Source organism: Glycine max, chromosome 12, assembly GCF_000004515.6.
Source record: "Glycine max cultivar Williams 82 chromosome 12, Glycine_max_v4.0, whole genome shotgun sequence".
Lineage (NCBI taxonomy): Eukaryota > Viridiplantae > Streptophyta > Magnoliopsida > Fabales > Fabaceae > Glycine > Glycine max.
The window spans coordinates 1,876,472-1,902,350 of NC_038248.2; the positions used below are offsets into that span (position 1 = coordinate 1,876,472).

Genomic DNA, 25,879 nt, shown 5'->3' on the forward strand with positions numbered 1-25,879 from the left:
GACTGCATTCACAACTTCCTCAATTTTGTCCTTGCCCAAATTAGGAAAGACTAGCTGCATCGGTGGTAAAACAAGGTCAGTGGAATTTTTGGATTACATCCAAAAGGATTCGTAATTCTTACGTTTTATTCTTTTGTTTCTATTTTTTATCCGTAGTTTCCACTTCCTTGTATTCATGAACTACAAAAGACTTATAGCGTATTTGAATTACCAATGCAAATGTGTGTTGGGGCCAACCTCCGTTTTCAGGAAGCAACAATATCCTTACTTCTGCAGTGAAATGATCTCGGACTTTGTGCTATCCTAATTTGACTCGAAAAACAAACCCGCACATATTCTCTCTAGGGCTAGGATAAGAAACTTTAATCAATACTGGGGCCCGCATTAGACAAGATATCTTGTTTCTTAACATACTTGAAATCCATAACATAAGTACTACTGTACATATAATTTGCATCCAAAAAATCTCATTGCACGATCAGACAACAAGTTTATTAAGTAGAAACGAAGTTGGAACCATTACTACTGAATACTGATACTGGGAACTACGACTCACATGTACATTGTAATTTATCAGCAAAACATTGTGCTTACGCGGACGATCCTGGGAAGAATTGTATAACCAGTGACAATATATGTAACCTCTGCGGGTGAGGAGGAAAAGAAATAACAGATAACAAGCTCACAATATAGTCTAGCATCCATAAGTTGTGGAATGGTTTATTAGCTTAAACCATTCCATTCGTCGTAGAACTCTTTCACAAACTCCTCCATGAACTTATGCCTTCTCTCTGCCCTCCTTTTCCCAGCCTGAAATAGGTAGTTGAGATTCAAATTCCATGACAGATTTAATACACAGGCATATACTTCTTGACAGACTTTAACAAAAAAAAATGCACACTTTGGTCTTCGTCAAAATTTGATCATTTCAGCCAAATAGTAATATAGCCTACCTTGGTTTTCATCATATCTTTGAGCTTGAGAAGCTTCTCATGAAAATGATTAATAGTAGTTTGTTCCTCTTTGTTCATGTATTGCTGCCTGGACAAATCAGATCGTGGTAGAATGGCTGGATCATGCAGCAACCTCTTCCTACTCCCACCAAAGGTGAAACAACGTGCAATTCCTGATATTGAGGGCACAGACTCAGAGTAAGATATTTCTCATTTATAATTTTCATATCTAGTTTTTAACACCACTTGAAACCCCTCTCTATATCTCTCTACTTCTCTAATTACATCACTTATCACATCTATCACTTTTTCTCTTATCTTCTAATGCCTCTCTCTCTCTCTCTCTCTCTATCTCTCTGTCTGTCTGTCTCTCTAAGGGTATAAGCAACCCAATAGGGTGCTTCAATATCCCAGTTACTGCACCAGCTTTAGAATTTGAGCACTAATATCTAAGTAGCTTTTGAACAAGCCCTACCCGAAAGCTGAAACACAGATAATTTGAGAAAATACCTATAGCACCAATAGCATCAAGTCGATCAGCATCTTGCACAACTCCAAATTCTGGAAACCCTTCACTATTTCCACTTCCTGACACTTCTTCCTTGAAACCTGAACATTGGAAGCAGCATCTAAATTGAGTATTTTCTAGTAATAGAAAAAGTAATTCACAAAGTGGTAGAAGCAAGTTACTTTTTAGAGCACACATACAAGTTAGAAATTTACCAACTTTTTCAACACTTGAGTTGCTGATAACATTCTAAGAATATAGTAATGCACAAGAGATACTTAAAAGTGTAGGAAGTAGGAACAATCATCATAGGGAAAAATGCACATTTTCTACATAACATCTAGAACCCATGAAAGATTATTATAGATGTCCAAAAGCCTCTGAGCAGACTTTGAATGTGAATCAGTATCCCTTAGAAGCACCAACTTAACAGATAAAGAAACCTTTAGATTCTTAGAATAATTTCCGAGAAAGCTTTCATAAGCAAATCAAAGCATTAAAAAGGAAGGAAGATAAATAAAATTAAAAAATAAGTGGCTGAGGAATCTTAACAGGTTATTTTAACTTGCCTTGAGATCATACATCAAGATTAAGGATGATATCTGATTAATTAATCAGTAAATAAGCAAAAACATTTTCCCACATTAAAGCCTGAAGTTATATTAATTTCAATTAAAGAAAAACAAAAGGTGAAAACAATGTTGTGGAGCCAAAAGATTTAAATTTTCCTCAAACTCACCCATTCCTTTGATGATCTTCAAAATTTTGAACTTGTTGTCCTCCTGAACTCCCTCTTCATCGAGAAAATTCTCAACAATTTTTTCCTCAGATGGGTCCCTAAATGACAAAGTAGTAGCTCATCGGAAAAGGAAAGAAATGCGTAAAAATAAACAAGAAAAACCTTTTTTTTTTCCCACTTAGTGGGATTGGTGGCTGACAGGAATCAGTCGACACTACACTACTATGTTCTATAAAAGGAGCAACTGAATTAGTCATACAAACAGAAGAGTTATTACAAATTAGAATTAGTAAAGTAAGTAACCTGAGGTATTTGTAGTCAGCTATGTCATGGAGAAGCGCAGCAAGCTCAACCTATAATGGGAATGGGAAATTGAAAAATAAAGTAAAAGAAAAGGGGAAGGGTATGAAAAGGGAAATGAGAAAAGTTACAATTTCCATGGAGTGGGGATTGGAAGAGAGGCCTTCCTCTTTGGCAAGGGAGAGAGCAAGATCACGAACTCTCCAAACATGAGCAGCATCATGAGAAGCATCGTTCCCTTTCATGGTCTTCTCAACCAGCGCCTCTGCATTTCTTCTTAGCCTCTCTATTTCCATCTCTATCTCTTCTCTGCCTCCAAGCCCTCAGACTCACCATAAATATCTTCCACTCCCGCTGCCTTTCCCAAACTTACAATTTGCTATCCAACTCTACCTCCGCCCAAAAATTATTGCTTTCTCTTGTTTTTCTATTCATTTAATTATGTTTTATTAATATTTATAAAAAAACAATTTAACAACAGTATGTAAGAAAAAAATGCATTTACAAATTTAAAAAAATCTCATAAGAAAAGACAAATAATTTTTTTAAAATGATTTATAATTATACATGAAAAGAATAATTACATAAAAGCTTTAAGAAAGGTGTATGAGAAAATGTATCAGTAGCATTTTTTTTTAGTTTGATTTTCAAGCAACCAACATCTAAGTTTGAAATTTCTTTAATTTTAAAGACTAATGTAACAATTTCATATATTTTTAAGGACTAAAATAGTAAAAAAAATTAGTGATTTACTCCTCCTTTTTTGTTTTAGTCTAATTAAAATATTTTCTAAATAATCCCTATAATACTTTTTTCAAAATAGTTATTATAATAATTTTTAAAATAATCCACGTAATATTTTTTTCTTTTGACGTGTAATATTGTAATGCCCCTGAGGTTATTTCCCATAATTATCTTAACACAAACACGTTTAAGTGTAAAAATTTTAAGTGATAGGCAACTGAAAAATAAATATATTTTATTGATATAGATAATATCATTTAATTCATTTAAAACATAATCGATTTTACAGTCTCATGACTACACACAGTCTCTCTGAATTCTTCTTATCTCCATGTGATTAGTTTGAGGTGTTACAAATCTTCCCTCACAAGTTGATGCTACCTTTAATAATTTTCATTAACACTTAACATAAATTAAAATTGTAAATTTTAATATACACAAAACAATTTTATAAGAACTAAAAGAAAAAATATATATTTTATGGGATCAAAATGTTAATTAACTCGAAATTAAATTATAAAGCAAAAGAAAAAATAATATTCGACCTTATTTGTTAGCATAATAATATTTTTTTGTAAAATCCTTCTTTTAAATATTATGTCATATTAATAGTGGAAAAGTTTAAAATCCCAAAAGAATAATATTAGCGTGTAAATGTAAAATATTAGAAAATTTTTAAAATATATCCAAGAAAAATGAAAAAGGTTAAATACTTAAATGATTACTTTAGAAAATGAAGATAGAAAATAAAACTATTAAAAAAAAATAATATAGTAGAGGAATAAGCTATAATAATGTATTTTATCCATTGAAACAGTTATTTATAATGATAATTAAATTTTGAATGTTCAAATCATGAACATCACTAATTGGAATCATTTTAATTAAATTAGTGATGTATTTTAAAATAATTTGATTTCAAAACATTAAATTGTTAATTATAAATCATGTAAAATTGTCATATATATATATATATATATATATATATATATATATATATATATATATATATATATATATAGGGTAGAAACCATAAAAATCTTCTACTAAAAACAATCTTGCTTAACCTGTGTAGAAGTATTATAGTGCATAAATACAAGACTACCATTTTTTTACATCATTCAAGAACACTAGTTAAGCTATGAAATTAGTATAAATCTTGTAAGATTTTTTTAAAATTTGAATTGGAATATATACCGATATATGTACCAAAAAATATGTATCCTTGTATTATTAATTAATTCAAATGTTCAAATGATAAAAACTGTACTTATCATAATTACTTTAATTATTACAGTTATATATTCTTGCAAAGTAAAATAAATTAAAATTGTTTAAATTATTCAAAACAGCTTAGGTTACCTAAAAGTGTAAGGATTGGACCACAGAGACCAAGTCCAAGTCTTCCCTCCAAGCTACATATAACATAGACTCTAGGTTGCTGCCTTGAATAGCAAGGGACTCACCCAATCCACTTCCACCATTCAAACTCTTCATTTAGTCCTCACATTCTCTTCTCTTTCCCATGGCCACGGCCGAAACCAAAATCAAAGGCATGAAAATAGAACATCCAAAACCCAAAACCTCCCTTTGTCTATGTTGCTTCGGATCATTTCACAGTAAAACTCCAACAACAGGATCTGAACACAAGGCAAAACAAAAGAGTGGAAGCAGTAGCTGGTTTCCATGGCAAAGGATTAGATTTCGAGTGAAGAACTCAATGGCCAAAACAGTTCCCCTTGAAGGCTCTGAGTTTCATGAGATAGACAAGCTCAAGCTCAAGCTCAAACTCAAAGATAACAAAGTTCATTCATCAAGGTGGAAGTGGAAGTCAAAGTCAAAGTCAGACTTACTCAGCAAGAGTCAAAGCAACTCCACACCCAGTCAAACACCCTCAAAGTCACAGGTATGTATATATGTTCAAAATTAGAATCACTTGGGACAAAATAATTAAGGGACATGTTTTGCTAACCGTTTGAACATTTCTAACTTACTTTTGTCTCAGTAAATTTAGTTTGTTATGCTATGTTTACTTTGTCTCTCGAAGTATTTTGCTCTCTTAAGTTTGTTTTGTTAACAAAATTTAAACTCAAAGCAATATTAAAGTTGTTTTCAAAAAGTTCAGTTATCCATTAATACTCTTCATTTGTATTTTTGCATGTATAACATCAAATAAAACTACTTTTAATTAATATTATTCAAACAAAATTTATATTGATGAGCACTTTAAAAAAAATCATCAAACACATGAATCAATTATTATATACTTATCATATTCTAACCAATATTTTACATTTGAGTTTTGAGACTTTATCATTCATAATATCTTATCAAACTTTGGAATGAAAATACATGTTGAAAAAAAATACTTAAAAAAAACATAAATTACATTTTAATAAACTAAATTTTTATCAAACTTGAATTATCATATACTTTTGATTCAAAATTTATGTTTATAAAGTTTAACCTAAAAATGTAATAGAAGATTCTGTTTCAATTTAGTGAAAATTGTCTTTTTCTTTCTTGATTTCAGAAAAACAGAGGAAACAATATAGCGGGTTACACGCGTCAACAAAGTAAGACATCATCTCCCGGAAAAGTTGTCCCACACGCGGTTTCTCTCCAAGCTTGGACATGGAAACAGGGCAAACACAAACAGCTTCAGAACGCAGAGAGGTATAATCCTGTGATTGTTGCTGCGTCGTTGGTTGTGATAACTTTGGTTTCAATGATAGTGTGGGGTCGTTTGTGTTCCATCATTTGCACCACCGCTTGGCCCTATCTCATCCCCACCTTGGCTAAACTGCTCAAAACGACAAGCAGGATTCCATTAGTGTTTCAAACGACTTGGTTTTGGATTCCAACATGGACAAGAATAAAGTCATCCCATGATGTAGCAATTTCACTTTAAATCAAAAGTACTACTACCACAGAAGATGGACAAGAAGAAACTCAATTTTGAGAAAATCAACTGTATATATATTGCATGTTTTTGCAAAATAAATCTCATCAACTGTCAATATTATTATTTACTTTACTTCTATTCACTTTAGATTAACCCACTAAGTGTACCACTAGATAGAGAGTTAAGATAACGTAAGCCTTACTTAATTTCAAACTTTATTACCGTCATTTTACGCCTTGAAAAGATCACTGTGTTGCGCTATAAAAAAAAAATCCTTAATTAAGATGTTATGAACATGTTGAATCTTGTTAGTCAAGGACGGATCTATCGTGTTTGTCAAATTCAATCCTAGACCTAACAAATATTTACTTAATATATCAAAAAAAAAATTAATTAAAATATAAAAATAACATAAATAAATATATGTAAATTGAAAATTGAATTAAAATTATGAATTATTTAAAATAAAAACCTAAAATCATAAAAAAAATCAAGACATCAAAATTCCAGAAAGATGAAAATTGTAAATTAGCCTATTAATTTTATATTATTAAATGTATAGATTAGTCATTTATATTAGTTTACAATCTTTAAATCCTAATTTATTTTTTTGTGATTTATATTATTTTATTAATTATAATATTATATAATATTAAAAAACATAAATTTGATTACTATTAATTCTATTACGATTACATCATTAAACTTTGAATCATCACCTCCAGTGATTCAATCATCAGTCCAATCTTAACAATATAGATAAAAAGTGGACAACTCAATGGTGGTACTCTCTTGTGTTTACATTTTTTTTGTTTATGGATTTATTTAATTACATTTCCCCTTTACTTTAAATTGTGTGGTGTAACTTTTAGTTTTTTTAAAAAATTTACTAAATCAATTTTATTTTAAAATTACACAAAGTTGATTTTTTACTTCATTTTTTTACCTAAAATTTTTAACTCTTATTTTCCATTCATTTTTTTTTTTACAAATTAAGCCATTTCTTTGTCCTTTACTCAAAATATAGCACCAAAAATATAAAAAAAAATAAAAAAACTCATTTTTCTATACAAATCATAATCTTACATCTTATAAAATTCTTCAAAATTTTTATTGACTGACTTTCTTTACTTCTACAATTTAATATTATTTCATATCTTGAAACCATCATAAATTGTAAATATTTGGATAGAAAATAAAATGAGGGTTTTAAATGGAAGAAAATAAGAAAACTAAATTTACTTAATTTTAAAAATAGAAAGACTTGACCTACTTAATCAATAAAATTGGGAAAACAAAATTGCACTTAACTCACTAGAGGATGTAAAAGTACAATCAAGCTTTATATGTTTATTTTCCTTCTTGGAGGGCTAGAGGATGGGCACATCTTGTGCTTTACTCTGCCACTTTTTCATCAATAAAATTCATCTTTGTCTTTAATTGTTTTTTTTTTCCTTCTTTTGCCTTTCCTAATTTTAATTGATTGGTTCTCATATTGTTTTCAATTGTAAAAATTAATTTACTCACTCCAAAACTCCATTCAATAATTAATAGAAATATAAATATAATAGAGGTACATTATATCATTGACTCATACTACATAAACTAGATTTTAAATTTATACGTTGCACGAATTTGTTTAAATTGTATATTTTTTATAAATATATTTAGGATTTTTTTAAGAATATATGGCATAAATATATTCATTAGTTTTTTTAAAAAACTTAATAATATATTAAATATAATTACATTAAAATTGAGAAAGGTGATTAATTTTTTTTAATCAAACATATTTTGTCCTAAAAATTATTAACCCTATTAAAGTTTGTCTTTTCTCCAAGTACAAATATAAAAATTTAAATGAACAAAAAAATTATAAAAAATATAACAAATTTGGACAAAAGAACTAATACAAACTTATTATAAATCACATAAACTAAAAAGATGAATTTAAATTTGGAGGAATAAAAATCCTAAATTTAAAAGATAAAAATATTTTTAAGCCTTTAATTTAATAGAAAAAAGATTATATACACTGATATGTCAGTATAAATTTTTTTATAATGATGTATAATAAATTTATTAATTTTTATGATAATTATTTTAGAAATTAGAATTATAATTAAATGATAAGGTAAAAATATTATTATTTAAACTATGATAGAACTTTCTATTATTTATTGTTACGTCAGCCGCTGGCTTCCAAGCATTGCTCCCATGAATCGAGGGATGAGTTATGATTGATTGCCTTAAAATCTAGAAACATGAAAGTATCAATATATGATAAGATGTGCATAGAGGTGGAGTAGTTGAAATTTACACTAAGATTAAAAATAGGACAGTTGCATCATTAAAGGCTATTGTTAAGCAACTAAGCAAGTATATATACGTTGTTTATGTTGTGCTGGACTGGATATCTATCTATTATTATCAATCAGATAAGAAGACATGCATTTATGTCTTATGGAGTTGCTCTTCTGTTAAGGAAGTTAAGAATATAATTATTATATCTAATACATGTTTGGCTGAACTTATTTTTTTAAAATATATTTATTTTATTAGTCACTGAGATAGTTTTAAAGAATAAGTAGTAACCATTAAATCTTACCATGATAAAAATTAAAATGAATAAATTATATAAAGTTTCTATAAAATTATGAGACTTTTTTAACCTTAGAACTTTTGCATTGTCTCATATATGAGCTTAACCAAAAAATTAATAAGATATCAAGTCAAAGATTTTATATAGAGAGAAACTTCTCGGGACTTCTTAATTACTAAGTAACTCCTTTTTATTTATATTGCATGTTGATTGATGTAACAGAGTTTGTTTTATTGTTAGGTTTGTATCCGCTTGCTTCTGTAAATAGTAGACGTACGTGGCGTAGGCTACAGTTAAAATTAAATATTAATTTTGAGAATTTAAACGGAAAGTTTTATCAATAAAGATAAAAGTTAGTACGTACATTTGTTTCGTTTTGTTGGATCTTTTATCAAATGTGGATAAGAACATGGAAAAAGGTTGAGTGTTTGGTTTGAAGCTTGGATGAGTGTTCTCTACTAACATTTTTATAAGGCTATAGTGTTTGAGCAGGGGATGAAATAATAGATAGAGAATGCAGATAAGAACTATGGAACAGGTTGAATAATGCTTGCACTACTGCAAAAACGACATTTTAAGTCGGTTAAGTAATTATTTTAACGTCAGTTTTGAACCGTCGTAATAGCCGCCGTCGTAAAAGGTGCAAGTATTTTAAAGACGGTCTTCTAAACCGTCGTTGTAAATAATATTTTTTACGACGGTTGCCATAAAACCGTCTTTGTATGTATATGCGGTTTACGACGGTTGCCATAAAACCGTCTTTGTATGTATATGCGGTTTACGACGGTTGCCATAAAACCGTCCTTGTATGTATACGTATTTTATGACGGTTGCCACGAACCGTCGTTGTATATGACATGCGAAAATGAATTTTTATGCCGGTTATAAAATAACCGGCGTAGTAGGTGTAACATACTAAGACGGTTATACAATAACCGTCGTAGTATTGCTTTTTTTTTAATCTTTTTTTATTTATTTTTTGCTTGACTTTTTTTTTTGCCTTTTTTTTTAAGGTATTGCTTTGGCTTTTTTTTTTTAATTAATGTATCTATGAGAATTTTTAAAAAGCAGAAGTATAATGGAGAAACAACAATTAGAATAAAAAAAATGAGTCAAGAGTCAACACTAAAGAATAAAATACAAATTGTATACAGGAATCAAAATGGCCTACTAATTGATAAAAAGTGAAAAGTATATGCTGGATAAAATGATCAACAAGGTAAATATTAAAGCATTTTTTTCTTCTTGAGTTAAAGACCAGTCAAGCTTGAAGCCAAAAGGAAAAAAGAACTTGTAGCTGTTCAATGTACTCTGCATAATAAAGTGTGTTCAATGCAAAGTTACCACTCCATTCCATCGAACCTTGAGGATTGATAAAGCCATCAAGATAAGTCTTCATTAAAATTGTTCTTGAATATTGCTTCCATGGTCTTCGAAGATAAGTCCTAACCGGGTTTTGAAACAACAATATTCCAAAAAGTTCCTCGCATATCGTGATGGATGCTTCATAGAATCAGAAGCCTCTTGATTGAAGCTCTCCAGAAGATCACTTGAAGAGGTCCTAAGGATTCTGCATTATTTGTTTTATATTACAGTTGAATTTCCAATCAAAAGTATGACCCATTGTGTCAAACAAAAAGGAGTGAAAGGTCCAATATACCAAATAAACTAAATCCAACAAGACTGAAAATTGAAAACTGATTATGAAGCAATAATTTCCAAGAAAACATGCTAAGATGTACAAAAATGCACTTACTTTGAGCATCTACGAACAACTAGGTTTGCAACAGGAGAGAGCTCTCGTATCCCAGCAGAAGGAGAATTTTCCATCTCTTCAAATTCTTCACCAAAGTAACTCTTCTTGCCAAGCAACCATTTCAATGATCCTTCTTTTACCAAACCTTCAAGCATATTTCTGGTTTTGCTAGCGACGGGCATATCTCTTTCCTCCCCACTATCTTATTGAGTTGGAATACAAGATACCCAGTACCTAATCTTTCTTAAAGTTGTTGCATTTACTGAAACATAAAAAGTTCACAAAAAAATCAGTCACACCAAATTGAATCCTCAAAACTATAAAATCAAACTACCAGGTACCAACCAAAAAGGCTCAACCTATCCACTCCCATCTGCATGACATATAGGTATTACAGTTGGAACTGAGTGATCAGACCTATAACTAATAAGCTAAAAACAATTCTTACAATTGTAAATAAACTTGTTAATAACCACTTATGGAAGAAGAAGAAAAATGAAGTAAACTTCTCAAATCAGATAAAATTAATTTATACATCTCAGCTTTTGGAGAAGTAGAGCGAGAGAGTTTTTTTTTTTTTATAAAAGTTGAAGAACATAAGTTGAATTATGAAACTTTTCATAATCCTGCAAATTCTAAGATCTAGTACTGCATTATATTTCATATTGTTCCCTCTCTAGCTCTCTTTCCCATCCATGAAGTTCATAACTTGAAAAATACAATAAACTAGATAAACATAGCTTGAAACAGGAACATGAGTTAAGGAATTAAAGGTTAGGTTAAGCGTATACTTTTACTTTTCTGAATTCATGTCCATGTGGGTTACATTAATTTCTTATGATATTATGTTACATGCATTGTTTGCTATTGTGTTCCAACAAATATAGAAAATTGCACAGGCTGAATACGATTAAATAATCACTAATCTCTCTTGACTATGTCCAACACATGAGTGCAGACATTAATTTCAAGATCACTACATATCTATTAACTTTCCATCATGTAAGGTTAAATGAGAAATCAGCCCAATCATTCACAGATACAAGTTTGATACCCTCCTCACTCTAATCTGCATATAACTACCTCACGGTCTCTTTCTAAAACTAACTCGTACAGGGTTTTTAAGCTACTGATGGCAATTTTTAAAGGGGGGAAATTATCTGAAGGTAAGAAGAGATATGAAGAGATGTTGAGGAAGATAAAGTGTCCATTAACAACATACAAATTAGCCAAGAGAAAGGGCAGAGGAGGCAGAGGAAATACAAATGAGAAAAAAGAAAAAAAGCTTAACCAAATTGTTAGGGCAAGCATGTATTTTTTGGTATTCCATTCCAACAGGACATAATATCTTCTTTGCCTCGTAATGATTCTTCGGTAGCGTGTTATCTTCAGGAAGCATATTCTTCAATAACAACAGTAATTCATTGAAGCTTTTGTCACTCCACCCAAATCTTGCTTTCAAATTCACCAAAGCTAACACCCCTGACAACCGTGTATACTTAGTGCATCCGACATACAACGGTGTCTTTGAATCATTATCTAACTTTTCATAATATGGTGCATGTGTTTGCCTAAAACCCTCTTGTCCAAGATCGCGTAGCATGTCTTCTATACGATCACCAACTTCTTCATGAAATCCAACATTTCCAGGGGTTGATGACATTTCTGATAACTCACCATGCCATATCCATCTTGTATAAGTAGGACAGATACCATCACATATCAGATGTGTTCTAATGTCATCCAAAGATTTTCGTCGACCATTCAAACATTTCACACATGGACAGAAGTATACCCCACGAAAGTCTGGAGCATTTTGTTTGGCAAATTGCAAGAAATCTTCAACCCCATTCTCGTACTCTTCAGTTATGCGTGGTCTTTTCATCCAACTCCGATCCATATTTGGTGTACTGTCAAACGAGGTTCATTATCTGATATGCATGCGAACCTCTCTTTTTTTATTGTAAAAAGGTGTGACCCTACCCCATTCAGGAAGACAGTTTTTTACTTCATTCAAACAAACAAGTTAAGGCGGTTATGTTAAATTTGACTAAATTTCGGCAGCATTTCGCTTTGGTCTCCAAGTACACGACATCAAAGCGGTGACATCAATTGACACCGCTCATGTATGCACCCAGAGAACAAAGCAAGATGCAGTGACCGAAATATAATCAAAAATAACACAACATACTTGACTTGTAAGTCAAAATGAAGTAAAAAAAAATTGTCTTCCCAAACTGTCCAAACGGACAATTCAAGATTCAATACAACAATTAATCCAAACTATCCGTATTAATCGTTGTATTGAAGCTCAAACGGGGAACTATGGCTCACTCAATGAGGTAGAATGTAATAATAAACAATACTTACATCAGCGGCAAAAATATAATAGTTAACCACAGCAGTTTAAGAATGGCATACATACCTCTGCAGATGAGCAATATGACAGTATTTGTTGCAGTAACAGTGAAGGAGCAAGTACTTTTTGCCAATCCGTAACAGTCGATACCTACAAATTAAGAATAATTTCATATTTAATAGCACAACAAGATTACAATTGTGTAACAAAAAAAATTGAAACACACATACAACATATGGCTGTAAGGTAATTCAATAACACAAAAACATTAGTTCATTTTCAAGACTTCAGACTAACTTCTGTTTGTCTTGGGAAATAGATTTAGTGCAATCACATTTTCATGCATTCAATTTATTTTATATTTGTTCTAAATTTCAGTAGTTCAATTTTAAACAACTGAAATTAGGATTTCATTTTTTAAAATTAATTGGTCGAAATAAAATATGAATTATTCAATCTTCATTTGATAGTTCCAAGTTACTAAATGCATTGACAAGTGAACGCAGAGGATATGATCCTCTGCCTTAGTCTTTCAGTCAATGGTAGGTATTCTCACACAACCTTCCAAGCTAATTTTTAGGAATTGAAGGAAACGGGGTGATGTAGAGCCTTAGTTGCTTCTAGTTTTAAGAGCTACATGTGAACTTACTCTAGAATAAGGTAAGGTTAGTGGTACCCCTGATCCTGCCACTTTGTTTGCATAAGATTTGACACTTTCACATACATAATTTAATTGACACTTTCACATCCTTTCATTTATAAGAGTATAAAGGCCTTTGTAATATTAGATTCATTATAGTTTCAAAACAGCTCAAAAGAGTATTTATAATGGCAGCTGTGTGTTATTCCTTGTGATAAGGTTAATCTTTTATTTTTATCCTTGTGTAAGTATCTGTGTTTTTCATTTGCTTTTTAAGCCTTGTGCAAGTTTTTTGGCCTATTAACATGTAGAGAATTCTAGAGACAGAGATTAAGTTCTTACTTACAGCATATAAATAAAGACTTACTGCACTATTATATCATAGGGAAACTTCTTTATGCAAGAACTATTACTTTCTTCTCCTTTGAGAAAAATGAAAATTTAAAAAAGTATAGACAAAGTGCTTATCACTTTTTTCGTGTCTTTAAAACACGGCCTTTATTTATATCACACAAAGTATAAACAAAGTCACAAAACACTTTAAAAAGATACTAGTAAGCCCATACAAAAGCTCAAATACCATTTATCACTGTTGGTATTTTCCTTACTTCCTCACATCTTATCCAATGTGTGTGTCCAGCTGTTGGTAATGCTAGAGTAAGTTCGCAGGGGCATGTAAGATTATGGATGATAAATTGATAATTAAATATACATTTTTGTATAAAAATTAAGCTTAATGTCACTTTTGTTCTATTAAGTTTATTTTAGTTTCATTTTGATATGTTTTCAACAAAACGGATCGTTTTTGTATTTTTTTTGGTTTTTTTCTAAAACATTTAATTCTGTCAATGTTTTAAATTTTAAAACAATAAATTTTAAATAGTGGTGATTAATTAAAAATCATTACTATCTTTATTTTATTTTAAAAATTATAAAACAATCTAATTCCTAACCTCTTTTCTTTCCTAAACACCAACAGTCATTACTTCACCCCTCCCCCCACCATGCCCACCACCTTGCCCCCGAGTTCCTCCTCTAGCATGCCTCCCTTGTCGCCTCCTTCTCCCATCAATTTGTTCACAAAATCACAAAACATACTAATCATGCCACTACCATCTTTAAGCTTGTTGCCTAAAGTAGATGACGAAGCAAATCTTAAGACAGACATGGATGGATTAACGGGGGTAAATGAAGTGAATGTTTTCATACCAAGTGACAAAATTGTATTTGTTACCATTGGATTCAATGTTCAAAAGTGTCATTCAAATAAACCAAAGCAAAACTGCCAATTCATGAACAATGGGATGATGGCAGCCGAAATGAAGAACGTAAGTTTTGAATGGTACTAGAACAAAGGTCCTTAAGTATGGCAGTATGGTGCAAGTCTTTCTGCAAGACATTTATTTGAGAGATGCTTTTGGGTAATTGGGAAAGGATGGCAGCTGCAGGGAATTATAAAATAGGTGCAACACATTTTCAATCATTGTATTGGGTTCAGGTGGTCCCTAATATAATGGGTGCAGGACATTTGCTATCACAGTGGGTGTGGTTGGTGATGTATGTAGAGGCTTCGAGGAGAAAGTACTGGTTTATTGTGATGGGATTATTACCCAATTGCATGTGGAATTGTCCAGCAATCAACTCCATAGGTCTGTTAAGCCTCCTATTTTTTCAAGTTTTGGAGACATAGCCTTGGCAATTGGAGAAAAGTCTTAGAAGTAGTTGTTGTATGCAATGCCTATGCTTTAGAGTGGTGCAGAACTCGCTGCAGATATATATGCTGCTGATGACAATATGACAGAATACACTAATTGTTTGACAAATGGAATTCTAGAGGCATACTCAGGGATCTTAGAAGGATTTAAAGGTTCCCCAAAGACCCAATTTCTAATGTCTTAAATATGCTCGTTTGCCACTGTTCATAAATAAAAGCCGCTGAAATTTGTTTCTTATATTAAATCTTTTAATATAATTTGAAGACCAAATTGATAACTAAGAAACATAAAGCTAGCCTGCAAATACATTTATTTATGAGCATTCATTTCTGAACATTCCCCTCATTTTGAAGCTGCTGCCTCTTAAAGGTTATTATTGGACATTTGAATGAAATTAATTTTGTCAAAATTTTGTTAAAGAGAGCTACCAGTTAAATTAGGAAACTTAACATAATATATTAATTTTTTGTAAAATTAGCCATGAGAGTTCAAAGATCTAAACGACAACTTTATATATCCATCTTTATGAGTGAAATTTCTTCAAATCTTGAATAAATGATATGGGAAACCCATTGTATATTGTTTCACTGTTTCTATATATGATATGGATGACATGCTCACTCCCAAGCAAGTTTTCAAACAATCTCATAGTTTCCTTCAGATTCAAGTGATAGAACACACAACACAAAATTATGTTGAAGTGACAGTGCAAATAAGATATACCAATAATGTTTAACAATCTACTTCACACATGGATGCATACCCTAACAAGCAAATTACCTTTTAAACATAAATAAACACTTCTAATCAGGTTTGGCCATTCATACTTCATTTACATTATTGAGAATTTTTTAAAACCTAAAAAATGGCTACTTTCCTGTTTCACATTTAGCTTCCATTTATAACTTGGACATATGGAAAAGGGGAAAGTGAGGATTAAAATCAAAGCTAAGAATATTAAAAGAAGTCAATTATAAAGGCATTATTCTAAGTTCTAGAGTTGGTTCTAAATCACTAAAATGGGAGATTGAAGAAAAGTAATAATAACATAAGAGACTTACAAATGCAATGAATTCATGGTCTTTGCTCCTCTTTGAAGAGTTATTTCATAAGTGCGGTCACAAAGATCTTGCAAAAATAGTTCTAGAGCTTTAGCTGTAATGCATTCAAGAGCAATGTCAACAACATGTATATGACAAACAAACAACCAGCAGCCTGAAGTTAACAACAGAGTAAGTCAAAGCAACTCACAAACTAAAACAGGCACAGCGAGTGCTATCTTTCCAACATCCTCATCAGCTTGCATTATCTTCTTTATCCGAGCCTGCAATTTGAAGATCTCATCACATCAAATAAAGTGTTCTTTGACAAGAGCTCACTCCTTATAATACTTAATAAACAAGTAGAAGAATTTAACAGAGTCCAAATTACAAACTAACACCCTTATGAACATTATATAATTCAACTTAAAACTTGATTAGAAGTTTATAGAAGTGGTGTCTCTCTCTGTCTCCCTAAATTCTCCCCCCTCTTGAAGTAAGGAAAAATCATTATGTCTCCCAACTCTCTAATAGATGGTAGTTACTGTAAGTATTTTATTAACTATACATGATGACTCTGTATGCTGTGAAAGTATAATGGATTAAATTGCTAGATAACTGATAAAAGCAACACATTTTATTAGAGAGAAATAGGTATAAACCCCAATTACAAAGATCAGAATCACTCAGAAAAAATTACTGGAGGTTAGCCAAAAGAATATAACCAACTCCAGAAACATACATGTAAATAATTTTCCTTTTCCCCTTTCCTCTCTTTTTATTGCATTTAAATAACAATACTATATCTCAGGGCAATTAAATATCTTGTTTCTGCTGGCAAATAACAATACTATATCTCATGTTTACTTCCTACCTTGACAGAGCTTCCAACTTCCTCTAGTTTCTGCATTAGTAGCAGCTCCCCAAAGGATTAGGATCATGTTTCAATGACATTGATGGAGACATCTAAAAATCAAAGAAAACAACAATGGGTGAGAGAGAGAATGAGACAACAAGTAAGCAGCAAGAACAATGAGTTCTAAGTTCTAAGCGATATAAAGGTACATAGTCCTATTTTTTTATTTTTTTTCCACTCACCTAGTCTTATTAGAGCAAAACTGTAGGCACAATCCTATTTTTTTTTATTTTTTTTCCAACAAGAGCAAGTTAAACACAAACTAAAACTTAACACATTCAAACAACTAAAACATCATGTGTTTTCGTACTGTGGGGAATGTGTTGCTGGTGTAAGAGATGAGCAAAATAGAATCCCACCACTACACATAGAGTTTGGTCCACGCTTCTTTCCGAATCCCACCACTACAATCAAACAAAAAGCAAAATTAAAACCCATTTCACGAAATCCCCAAATTCACAATCTCTACTATTCTAACACAACAAAATCGAATTTTTCAGTAGAAAATGGGAAAAAAAAAGAAAAACTAAGGATGTTGAACATTGTGGGTATAGGCATCTGAACACAACCCTTACCTCTTGGAGCAGCAACAATATTAGGGTTAGGTGTTTTCGTTCTCACAAAAACCCTACCCTTCACCGGAGACGGGTCAGAGCACAGGTTGGGAAATGTCCACGACGAGCTTGTGGAGGTCAGGGCAGGGTGAAGGGCGAGAGTGAGATGTATGGAGGTCACGGCAAGGTGAAGGGTGAAGGGCGAAAGGGCATGCGCGTACCAAGACTGAAGCATAAATAATTAATAAAAATAACTACAAATGAGACAAAGGCGGTTTTCGTATAAAACCGTAGTAATAGGCTAACAAACAAAGGCGGTTTTTATAAAACCGCCTTCGTAATGTTTGTATCAAAAGCGGTTTACAAGACCCGTCGTTAAGCTTTATAAAAAGTTGGTATTAATTTCAAAATTGCCACCGCAAGCTATATTACATCGATTATTTCATAACCGACTTAGATTCAACGATGTTGAATCACACTTGTGTAGTAGTGTTGGTTGGAAGCGTTAAGGATGTGGGTAGGAATGAGATAAAGATATATAGAATAAAGAATTGTATATAATTAATGTTAAATACTAAATTGGATATTAGATTATATATTTATATGTTGTGTAATAATATAATTGAATATCATTTTAATGCCTATAGTAATAACTATTAAGGAAAATTTTGGCAAAAAAAAAAACAATTAATAAATCATTTGAAAATTGAAAAACTAATTAGTATTTGAAAGTTTGGTGGAAAGTTTTTTTTTTAAACTGCAAAAGTTTCACTTAAATAAATTAAATTGAATTCCAATTAATATAGAATGTCTTATTAAAATTCCAGTATATATTTATTTTGAATTTTGAATATACTCTTAAATTCAACATTAATTATTTAACTTCAATTATTTTTAAAAATATATCTGTAAGTCATTTATATTTTTTTTATGAGTCTTACGATGTTCTCACTGTACAAAGGTAATTTCTCTTGGAATTTTTTTTATGTGAAGAGATAATTTTTTTGCCTTTAGATCTGTTATTTTTTTATATATAGTTCTCGACTTTTGGTAGTGTCGTAAATAAACTTTTTCACACAAAACTATCTGAATAAAGTAACATACAGTAGGTTAAATCGAAAGTCAGGCTTTTAATGTATACAAAAAAAAAATTACCAAGTCTGGCTTTTGGTAGTTCTCGACTTTTGGTAGTGTCATAAATATGATGGTTGATGAGTAAAAAATGTATACAATTTGATTATGACTTTACCAAATCAGGTTTTAATAAAAGTAATTTATTTTATCGTCTATATTAATTTTATTTGATTTGATTATGATTCTCTTTAATTGATCATACCTATCACTTAGACCAAAAATCAGTATTTTAGAAGGCTTATGTTTGATAACTTACCACTAGACCACCAAGTTTGTTTAGTTAATATTTTAAAAAATAGCATATATACATATTAATATTTATTTAACTTATATAATAGTTTATATGACTCAATTAGTGTTATTCATTGGTTCGATCACTAACATATTAACCCAATTAATAACTATAAAAAATATCACACACACGCGTAGGTTTAGCAATAAATGCATGCTTAGTTGACTCTGTAAGACTAAGAGAAATACCTAGGCACATAAATGTTGCATAAAAAATCCTCTTCTATTTTATTTAACAAGTTAAGTCAACCAAGGGAATGCAAGAAAATGATCAATCACTTTGATGTTTCATGTGTATGAGTGTCACAGACTTGTCTCCGTTAAAATAAAAAGAAAGGAAATCGAAATGAAAATTTTGAATTAAAATAAAATTAAAAGTGCAGATTTTATAATATTTTATTATTTATTTATCTCCTACAAACACACCCTTAAAGTTAATCGAAGAGATCAATCAAATTAAAAAATATATATTTTCAAGTTGTGAAAATCATTTTCAATCGAAAATGAAAAAAAAAAAAGAGAGTAAATACCAAGTCTCTTAGATGAATGAATAGGCCTAAGAAATGTTGTTTGACGATTGGGACTAGTTATTGACTTGTAGAGAAGTGAACAATGAAAGGATCACAATGAGGCCACTGCATGTGACATGCAATGGTACAGTAAAAGTTAGACGCAAAGTTTGAGGGGTGACAGTGCCTCTACTTAGAGGAAAAAGGCAACTAAGGGAGCAATCTTACCTTGGATTGGATGTTGGTTGTGATTGATGGAGGTGAGTTGTGGTCTAAGGAGCCAGAATGATGGCTGAGAGGTGGAGAATGATTTAAGGAAGCTTTGAGAGAAAAAAAATTTAGTTTTAAAAGAAAGTGGTCACACACAATATGGAGATAGAATTTTACTACCTCCACTGTCTCAATTCAATGATTATCTTTCGAAGAAAATCGTGTTCCGGGAATTATTAGATATTAAACGTAAATATTTTTTATAATAGAGTTTAAACTTTGATTCATCACATTGTAAATAATTGTTTTCTTTCATAAATCTAACTCCCCGTTAATTAGATGTTATCAATATTATATTTGTTGTGTCATTTGAGTTTGTATTTTACACGCTACTCAAGTAGCAAAAACTCTATTCTTCCATTGTCTTGAACTACCATATTTTTAACTTTATTTGTGTACCTTTTTTTTTTTGGAAAAAGCATTTCATTAAAAAATCATATTAAATATAAGCCATGTTTAGCATGATAAAGGGATAAAAATAAGAAAGGTACTTACCTATACACGATAATCGTGTAACGATCCCTATCCATTACAAACACCATATACATGAAACCCTAAGATTAAAGAAAAGATAATCCGAAAGCAATCTTTTTTTGTGTACTTAATTCTCCTAACTATCTACACCTCTCAATTTATCCTCTTTACTTCTTCTTTTTTTTCTGAATAATTTATCCTCTTTATTTTTTATGTCTACAAAGTTATTATATATTAATTTAAATTACTTATTGTAGTTCTATTATATAGTTTATAGATTCAAAAATATTTTTTATTATAAATTTAAATTACAATACAATTTATATATTCATAATTTAAATTCCATTTATATATACTGATTTATCATAAGTTTGAAATATAAAAAATATGTGCTAAATTTAAAATACCAGTTAAATTAAATAGAAAGAAGAAGGCGAAGGAGAGGAATATGGTTATGGTAGCATAAGGAAAGCCATCATCATTGAAGCCCTAATCAAAGCAAAACGAAAATCCCCAATCCTGCGTTGTATTGCGAGCCATGAGAGGCGTTGTGAAAGCGTTTGCGAGGAATCTGTTGTTCCATGGAAGGAACACTGAATGCAGTCGCTCCTACAGTCTGATCCCAATGGTGATAGAGCACTCTTCCCGAGGTGAGAGGGCATACGACATCTTCTCGCGCCTTCTGAAGGAGCGCATTATCTGCATCAACGGGCCCATCTCCGACGACACCGCTCACGTCGTCGTTGCGCAGCTCCTCTTCCTCGAATCCGAAAACCCTTCCAAACCCATCAACATGTACCTCAATTCCCCCGGTGGCGCCATCTCCGCAGGTACCCATTTCATCTCATCGTCGCTTCACTTCATCTAATTGCATATGCGTGTTCAAAATCACATTTTTAGAGGAACCCATTTTGCAAAACCCCTAATTGTCGAAAACTAAAAGGGAACACATCTGTGATGTCACTGATGTGTGAAAGTTTTGATTTTTGTCCCTGCCTACCAACTGGGTTGGGTCTTGTAGTAAGGTCTAGTCATACCTTGAACAGGATTGACTCTGAAGGAACATATATGTGGGAAACAAAAAAATTCCCACAAATAGAACTATGTTTTTGTTTTTCTAATCTATAATTGGTGTTAATTCCTCAATGGTAAAATCTATCATTCACTAATTTATAATTGTTATAAATTAGTCACATTCTCTTCAATCTTACAGAACAAAAAAAATGCGTACAGATAGACATCTCGGACTGTCTTTCTGCTAGTATGTATAATTGCTGCTGAGACTTGGCATTGGTGTCAATGTTATGTGTAGGGCTTGCTATCTATGATACGATGCAGTATATTCGGTCTCCGGTCAATACAATATGTATGGGTCAAGCTGCATCCATGGGTTCTCTTCTATTGGCGGCGGGTGCCAAGGGGGAGAGGCGGTCTCTTCCAAATGCGACAATCATGATTCACCAGCCTTCTGGTGGTTATAGTGGCCAGGCAAAGGATATTGCAATTCACACCAAGCACATTGTTCGGGTTTGGGATTCTTTAAATGAGTTGTATTCCAAGCATACGGGCCAGTCGGTTGAGGTTATTCAGACAAATATGGACAGAGATAACTTTATGACTCCACAGGAGGCCAAAGAGTTTGGGCTCATTGATGAGGTTATTGATCAGAGACCTATGGCTTTGGTTTCTGATGCTGTTGGTAACGAAGGCAAAGATAAAGGTTCCAATTAGAACCAGATGGAGGGTAAGATTTCTTTGAGGAATCCTTGCTGTATTTAAATGCTTTGTCTGTCACCTTAGGTATAAGTTGCAGCTGATATTATTTTAGCAACTGAACATAATCTTTGTCAGTTTTGGTTGTTAGATTTGACCATTAAATTTCAGTCTTGGCTCAATTCGGTTTCATTGGCATTTTTTTTTGTCACACAGATTTGGAATTTTAAGTACCTTTATCTTGAAATTGCTAATTATCCACAATAATAACAGATGATTGTTTCGGTGAGAGTATCTAATTCTATATTTGATTGCTAATTTGTGTCTGTGTGTGTGAAAAGTAAAATTTTGATATCTCTTGAGTTTCATTATGTGAGGCTGCCTTAGTTCTTAATGAACTGATATATTTCTGTTATGTCACCATATCTTTCTATTAAAATTTGGCATACTGATTAATCCTATGATCACGAATCATTGTAAGAGATTGATAATAAAGGTTTGATAATCAAATATGTTCAACCTTAATTGCATTGCTCTTAAATGGATTATTTTTTTTGTTTCCTGCATATATTTTGAAAGGCAAAAGCAGATCCTTAAATTTCTTGCTCATGGTAAATATTGAAATGCATTCATGATAAATTGGCAAGGTGGGCTTGTTTTTTGTAGTGATTTGTGTAACTTACTACTGGTAATTTTTTATTATTTAATTATATAATTCACATATGTGGAGAATTTAATAAACTTTTGCTGTTGGAAGATGCAACTTTTGCTGTTGGAAGATGCAACTTTTTCTGTGTGTGTGTGGAGTAAATGAAGTAGAAATGATTGGGTGTTGAAGCATAGTAGCCAATCTCAAATAGTGGTGTGGAGTGCCTGATCCCTAAAACACTATAACAAGATAGCTGATAGCAAGATGGCCACTATTTTGAAACCTTAACATGGATTCATACTACACTTATATATGCTGAAAAAGATACTTATAGTTAATGGTATATTCACAATTAATGATAAAAAGTTAGAATTTAAGAACTAAACACACATCTCTATAGCAAAATACAGGAATCAAACAAGTTTAAGCTTCTAACAATTAATGATAAAAAGTTAGAATTTAAGAACTAAACACACATCTCTATAGCAAAATACAGGAATCAAACAAGTTTAAGCTTCTAAGTCTTTGGAGCAAACTAATTATTTAAATTCTTATACAAGTTTTTAATAGGTCTCATCATCTTCATCTTCAAGGTCTGCCATCTCTCCCTCAGTCTTTCTTTCACCACTATTCTTGTAGACCTCTTCCTCTTCTTTAGTTTCTTCATCCCCACATTCTTCTTCTTGCATTTTGGGCCCGTTTGTTTTAGCTTTTTTAAATAGCACTTTTTAAATAAAATAAACAGTTTTCTGCTATTTTTAAGAAGCAAATCCTCTGCTTCTTAAAAAAACACTTTTTGAAAACCACTTTTTTTTCAAAAACTTTTTTCAAGTTTAAACAAGCTGGCCCTTCATTTCTTTTTCCCTTAGAGCTTGAAGGCCTAGAACTAGAAGCAGTTACAGTTATTTTCTTTGGTCTTCTCTGTTACCTTGGGTATTTTAAAGACTCACTTGCAATAGCAAAACTATTAAAGTTAAGGTATCATCATCAAACACCAATTCATCTTTAGCATGTTATTCACAATCTCCTCCTATTTCTCCATCAGCCATTCATTATTATCATCAATATCATTTAGGAGAATGAGATCTATCTAATCACTATGATTAAAGCATTCTTTAAAAGCTGTTATATTTAATAATAACCAACTCTTCTAACCTTTGCTGCTCAAGTATGCTTTCTCTTTTTTGAATGAATCTATTTTATAAAAATGTTAATTTCACTGAATCTTTTTAAAATGAAGTTATTTGACAATTGACATTTATTTACATGTTCAGAGGTACTTTAATTCTGCTCACATCTTGATGAATTACAAGACAGACTTAATTTTAATGACAATGTTTTGTGAATATGAAGTATGTGATCCATAATTTATCTACCACGTGGCTCTAATACTACAACTTAATAGCATTGCCATTACGTAATTATATCATGATCATGTAATTAACCCCTTGATTGGTGAAGAAGAAATAGAGTGGAGAGGAAAGAAATAGGTGGAAAATTAAAAGTTGTGTTTGGTGCATAGAAAATAAGAGAGGAGAGAAATAAAAAAGTGTGGGTACCTCTAGTTATTTTTAGTCTATTTTTCATTTATTTCTATCAACCTATTTATCACTTTTCTAGTTCTCCATTTTTCTTAGACCCAATGGACCCTGAAATTATATAAAAAAAAAAACTTTTACTTACGAGGAGCCAATATAAATTGCAATTTTAGTCTCCTTAGTTTGAGGATTTGACAATTTTCTTCCCCCTAGTTTTTTTTTGAAAGGTTTGGTCCCCTAGTTTCTTAAATTTGCGATTTTAGTGCTTCCATGAACTGGCATGCGTTGACTGTTTTAGTTAATTAAAACAAAAAAAAAATGTTTTTCCCAACTCATCTTCCCAGCCACAACCAATTCAATCCCAACAAACAACAAAAGCACCCTAAGAATCCTAATAAAAAAAAACTGGCCCATTTTTCTTCCAGAGAATAAGAAGAAGGAGAAGGAGAACTTAATTCGGATCCAAAGGATAAGGGCATGAGAACCCTCGGGGGAATTGGCCTGAGAAATGGAAGGGGAAGAGGATGAGAGTTTGTTGTTGTCGTTGATGCTTTTGGTTTCGGACAGTAATCTGAGAACTGCAAAGGAGGAACAGGTGGTGATGCGGTTTTGACCTGATTTGTGTGCCACAGCATGTGTGTAGTGTTGCTCCAATGCGACCTTTAGGAACGCCTTTCTCCCACGTCATGGAACCATTGCGGGAAAGCCCTTCACCTTAGACCCGCCGAAGCCCATGTTAGTGACCTGAGATCAAAGAGTTATCGTTGTCCATGCGGGAGAACATGCTTCACTGTCGCACTCGCTTATCATCACAATGTCACCATAATGAACGAAGAAGTTGTTGTGGTTTGCTTTTAACATGCCTCTCTCTATAGCATCTAATTAATCTTCAACCATTGCGGGGAAGTCCTCCACCTTAGACCCGCCGTAGCTCATGTTAGTGACTTGAGATCAGAGAGTTGTTGCTGCCCATGCTGGAGAACATGCTTCACTGTCGCACTCACTCATCATCACAATGTCACATAATGAACGAAGGAGTTGTTGTGGTTTGTTTTTAATATGTCTCTGTATCATTTAATTAATCTTCTCTGCATTTTGTTGGTGGTGGTGTTTGAAGCAAAATCGTTGAGAATCTTGGTGTTTTTCTTCCTCCTTTGTCTTTCTTTGTGCTTGTTTTTCTTCCCCTTTTAAAGCTGCTCAACAATAGGAGCAAAATCTTGGATTACGTTTCAAGGTAGGGATTGAGGCTTCAATGGGGTAATTGTAATAATTTTTTATGGAAATTTTTGTTGCTACCTTGAGTGAATGTTAATGTTGATTTTTGTTTGTGTGCATTGGCTGTCTTGGATTCGTAAGGGAAGAGAGATTCGATTGTTTTTTTAATAATTAATGACTTTAAATTATTTTATAATTAACTTAACAAATATATTAATCATAATTATTGGTTAATAATCAAGATATAAGTGTGTCACATAAGTATATCAATTAATAGAAACATCAAAATTACTATTTTAAAAAAAATAAAATGTTTTAATTAAAAATTAAGGGATTAAAATTATAATTTAGTCAT

At 31.7% G+C, this 25,879-nt stretch overlaps 4 protein-coding genes and 1 long non-coding RNA gene across 7 annotated transcripts; 2 read left to right on the forward strand and 3 right to left on the reverse strand.

Annotated features, from left to right (window-relative positions):
* Positions 1-646: 646 nt before the first annotated feature.
* On the reverse strand, positions 647-2,806 carry LOC100500273 (uncharacterized). The gene is given in 6 exon segments (NM_001248727.2): positions 647-810; positions 954-1,126; positions 1,464-1,562; positions 2,201-2,298; positions 2,504-2,553; positions 2,632-2,806. Coding segments are annotated over 6 exon segments (672 nt in total). The 5' UTR covers positions 2,797-2,806; the 3' UTR covers positions 647-723.
* A 1,890-nt stretch (positions 2,807-4,696) lies between these two features.
* On the forward strand, positions 4,697-6,276 carry LOC102666041 (uncharacterized protein At5g23160). Its single transcript, XM_014764800.3, has 2 exons — positions 4,697-5,150; positions 5,778-6,276. Exons 1-2 carry the CDS (start codon positions 4,770-4,772, stop codon positions 6,153-6,155), a joined length of 759 nt encoding a protein of 252 aa, XP_014620286.1. The 5' UTR covers positions 4,697-4,769; the 3' UTR covers positions 6,156-6,276.
* A 3,554-nt stretch (positions 6,277-9,830) lies between these two features.
* LOC102666184 (uncharacterized) lies at positions 9,831-10,842 on the reverse strand. The gene is made up of 2 exons (XM_006591982.4): positions 10,508-10,842; positions 9,831-10,321 (listed from the first exon to the last, which is right to left on the reverse strand). The coding sequence occupies exons 1-2, from the start codon at positions 10,687-10,689 to the stop codon at positions 10,150-10,152; spliced, it is 354 nt and encodes a 117-aa protein (XP_006592045.1). The 5' UTR covers positions 10,690-10,842; the 3' UTR covers positions 9,831-10,149.
* Positions 10,843-16,282: 5,440 nt separating this feature from the next.
* Positions 16,283-18,087, reverse strand: LOC102666315 (uncharacterized). Of its 2 annotated transcripts, none has more exons than XR_417025.4 (5): positions 17,753-18,087; positions 17,488-17,581; positions 17,136-17,227; positions 16,473-16,545; positions 16,283-16,376 (listed from the first exon to the last, which is right to left on the reverse strand). It is a non-coding gene; the product is annotated as an uncharacterized lncRNA (long non-coding RNA). The 2 variants fall into 2 exon arrangements; XR_417026.4 differs by having other exon boundaries at positions 17,537-17,581; positions 17,753-18,085.
* Positions 18,088-20,785: 2,698 nt separating this feature from the next.
* LOC100791303 (ATP-dependent Clp protease proteolytic subunit 2, mitochondrial) lies at positions 20,786-25,615 on the forward strand. Of its 2 annotated transcripts, XM_014764428.3 has the most exons (3): positions 20,825-21,239; positions 21,722-22,153; positions 24,735-25,615. In XM_014764428.3, exons 1-2 carry the CDS (start codon positions 20,948-20,950, stop codon positions 22,138-22,140), a joined length of 711 nt encoding a protein of 236 aa, XP_014619914.1. In that variant the 5' UTR covers positions 20,825-20,947; the 3' UTR covers positions 22,141-22,153; positions 24,735-25,615. The 2 variants fall into 2 exon arrangements, with proteins under 2 accessions (XP_003540619.1, XP_014619914.1); XM_003540571.5 differs by lacking the exon at positions 24,735-25,615 and having other exon boundaries at positions 20,786-21,239; positions 21,722-22,411.
* The last annotated feature ends 264 nt before the right edge of the window (positions 25,616-25,879 follow it).

What these genes read in the sequence shown, in the direction of transcription:
- LOC102666041 (XM_014764800.3), top strand. Translation starts at nt 4,770, where the DNA reads ATGGCCACGGCCGAAACCAAAATCAAAGGCATGAAAATAGAACATCCA. An exon ending in AAACACCCTCAAAGTCACAG is followed by an intron (nt 5,151 to 5,777) that starts GTATGTATATAT and finishes TCTTGATTTCAG; the next exon opens with AAAAACAGAGGAAACAATAT.
- LOC102666184 (XM_006591982.4), bottom strand. Translation starts at nt 10,689, where the DNA reads ATGCCCGTCGCTAGCAAAACCAGAAATATGCTTGAAGGTTTGGTAAAA. An exon ending in GTTGTTCGTAGATGCTCAAA is followed by an intron (nt 10,322 to 10,507) that starts GTAAGTGCATTT and finishes CAAATAATGCAG; the next exon opens with AATCCTTAGGACCTCTTCAA.
- LOC100791303 (XM_003540571.5), top strand. Translation starts at nt 20,948, where the DNA reads ATGAGAGGCGTTGTGAAAGCGTTTGCGAGGAATCTGTTGTTCCATGGA. An exon ending in CGGTGGCGCCATCTCCGCAG is followed by an intron (nt 21,240 to 21,721) that starts GTACCCATTTCA and finishes TGTTATGTGTAG; the next exon opens with GGCTTGCTATCTATGATACG.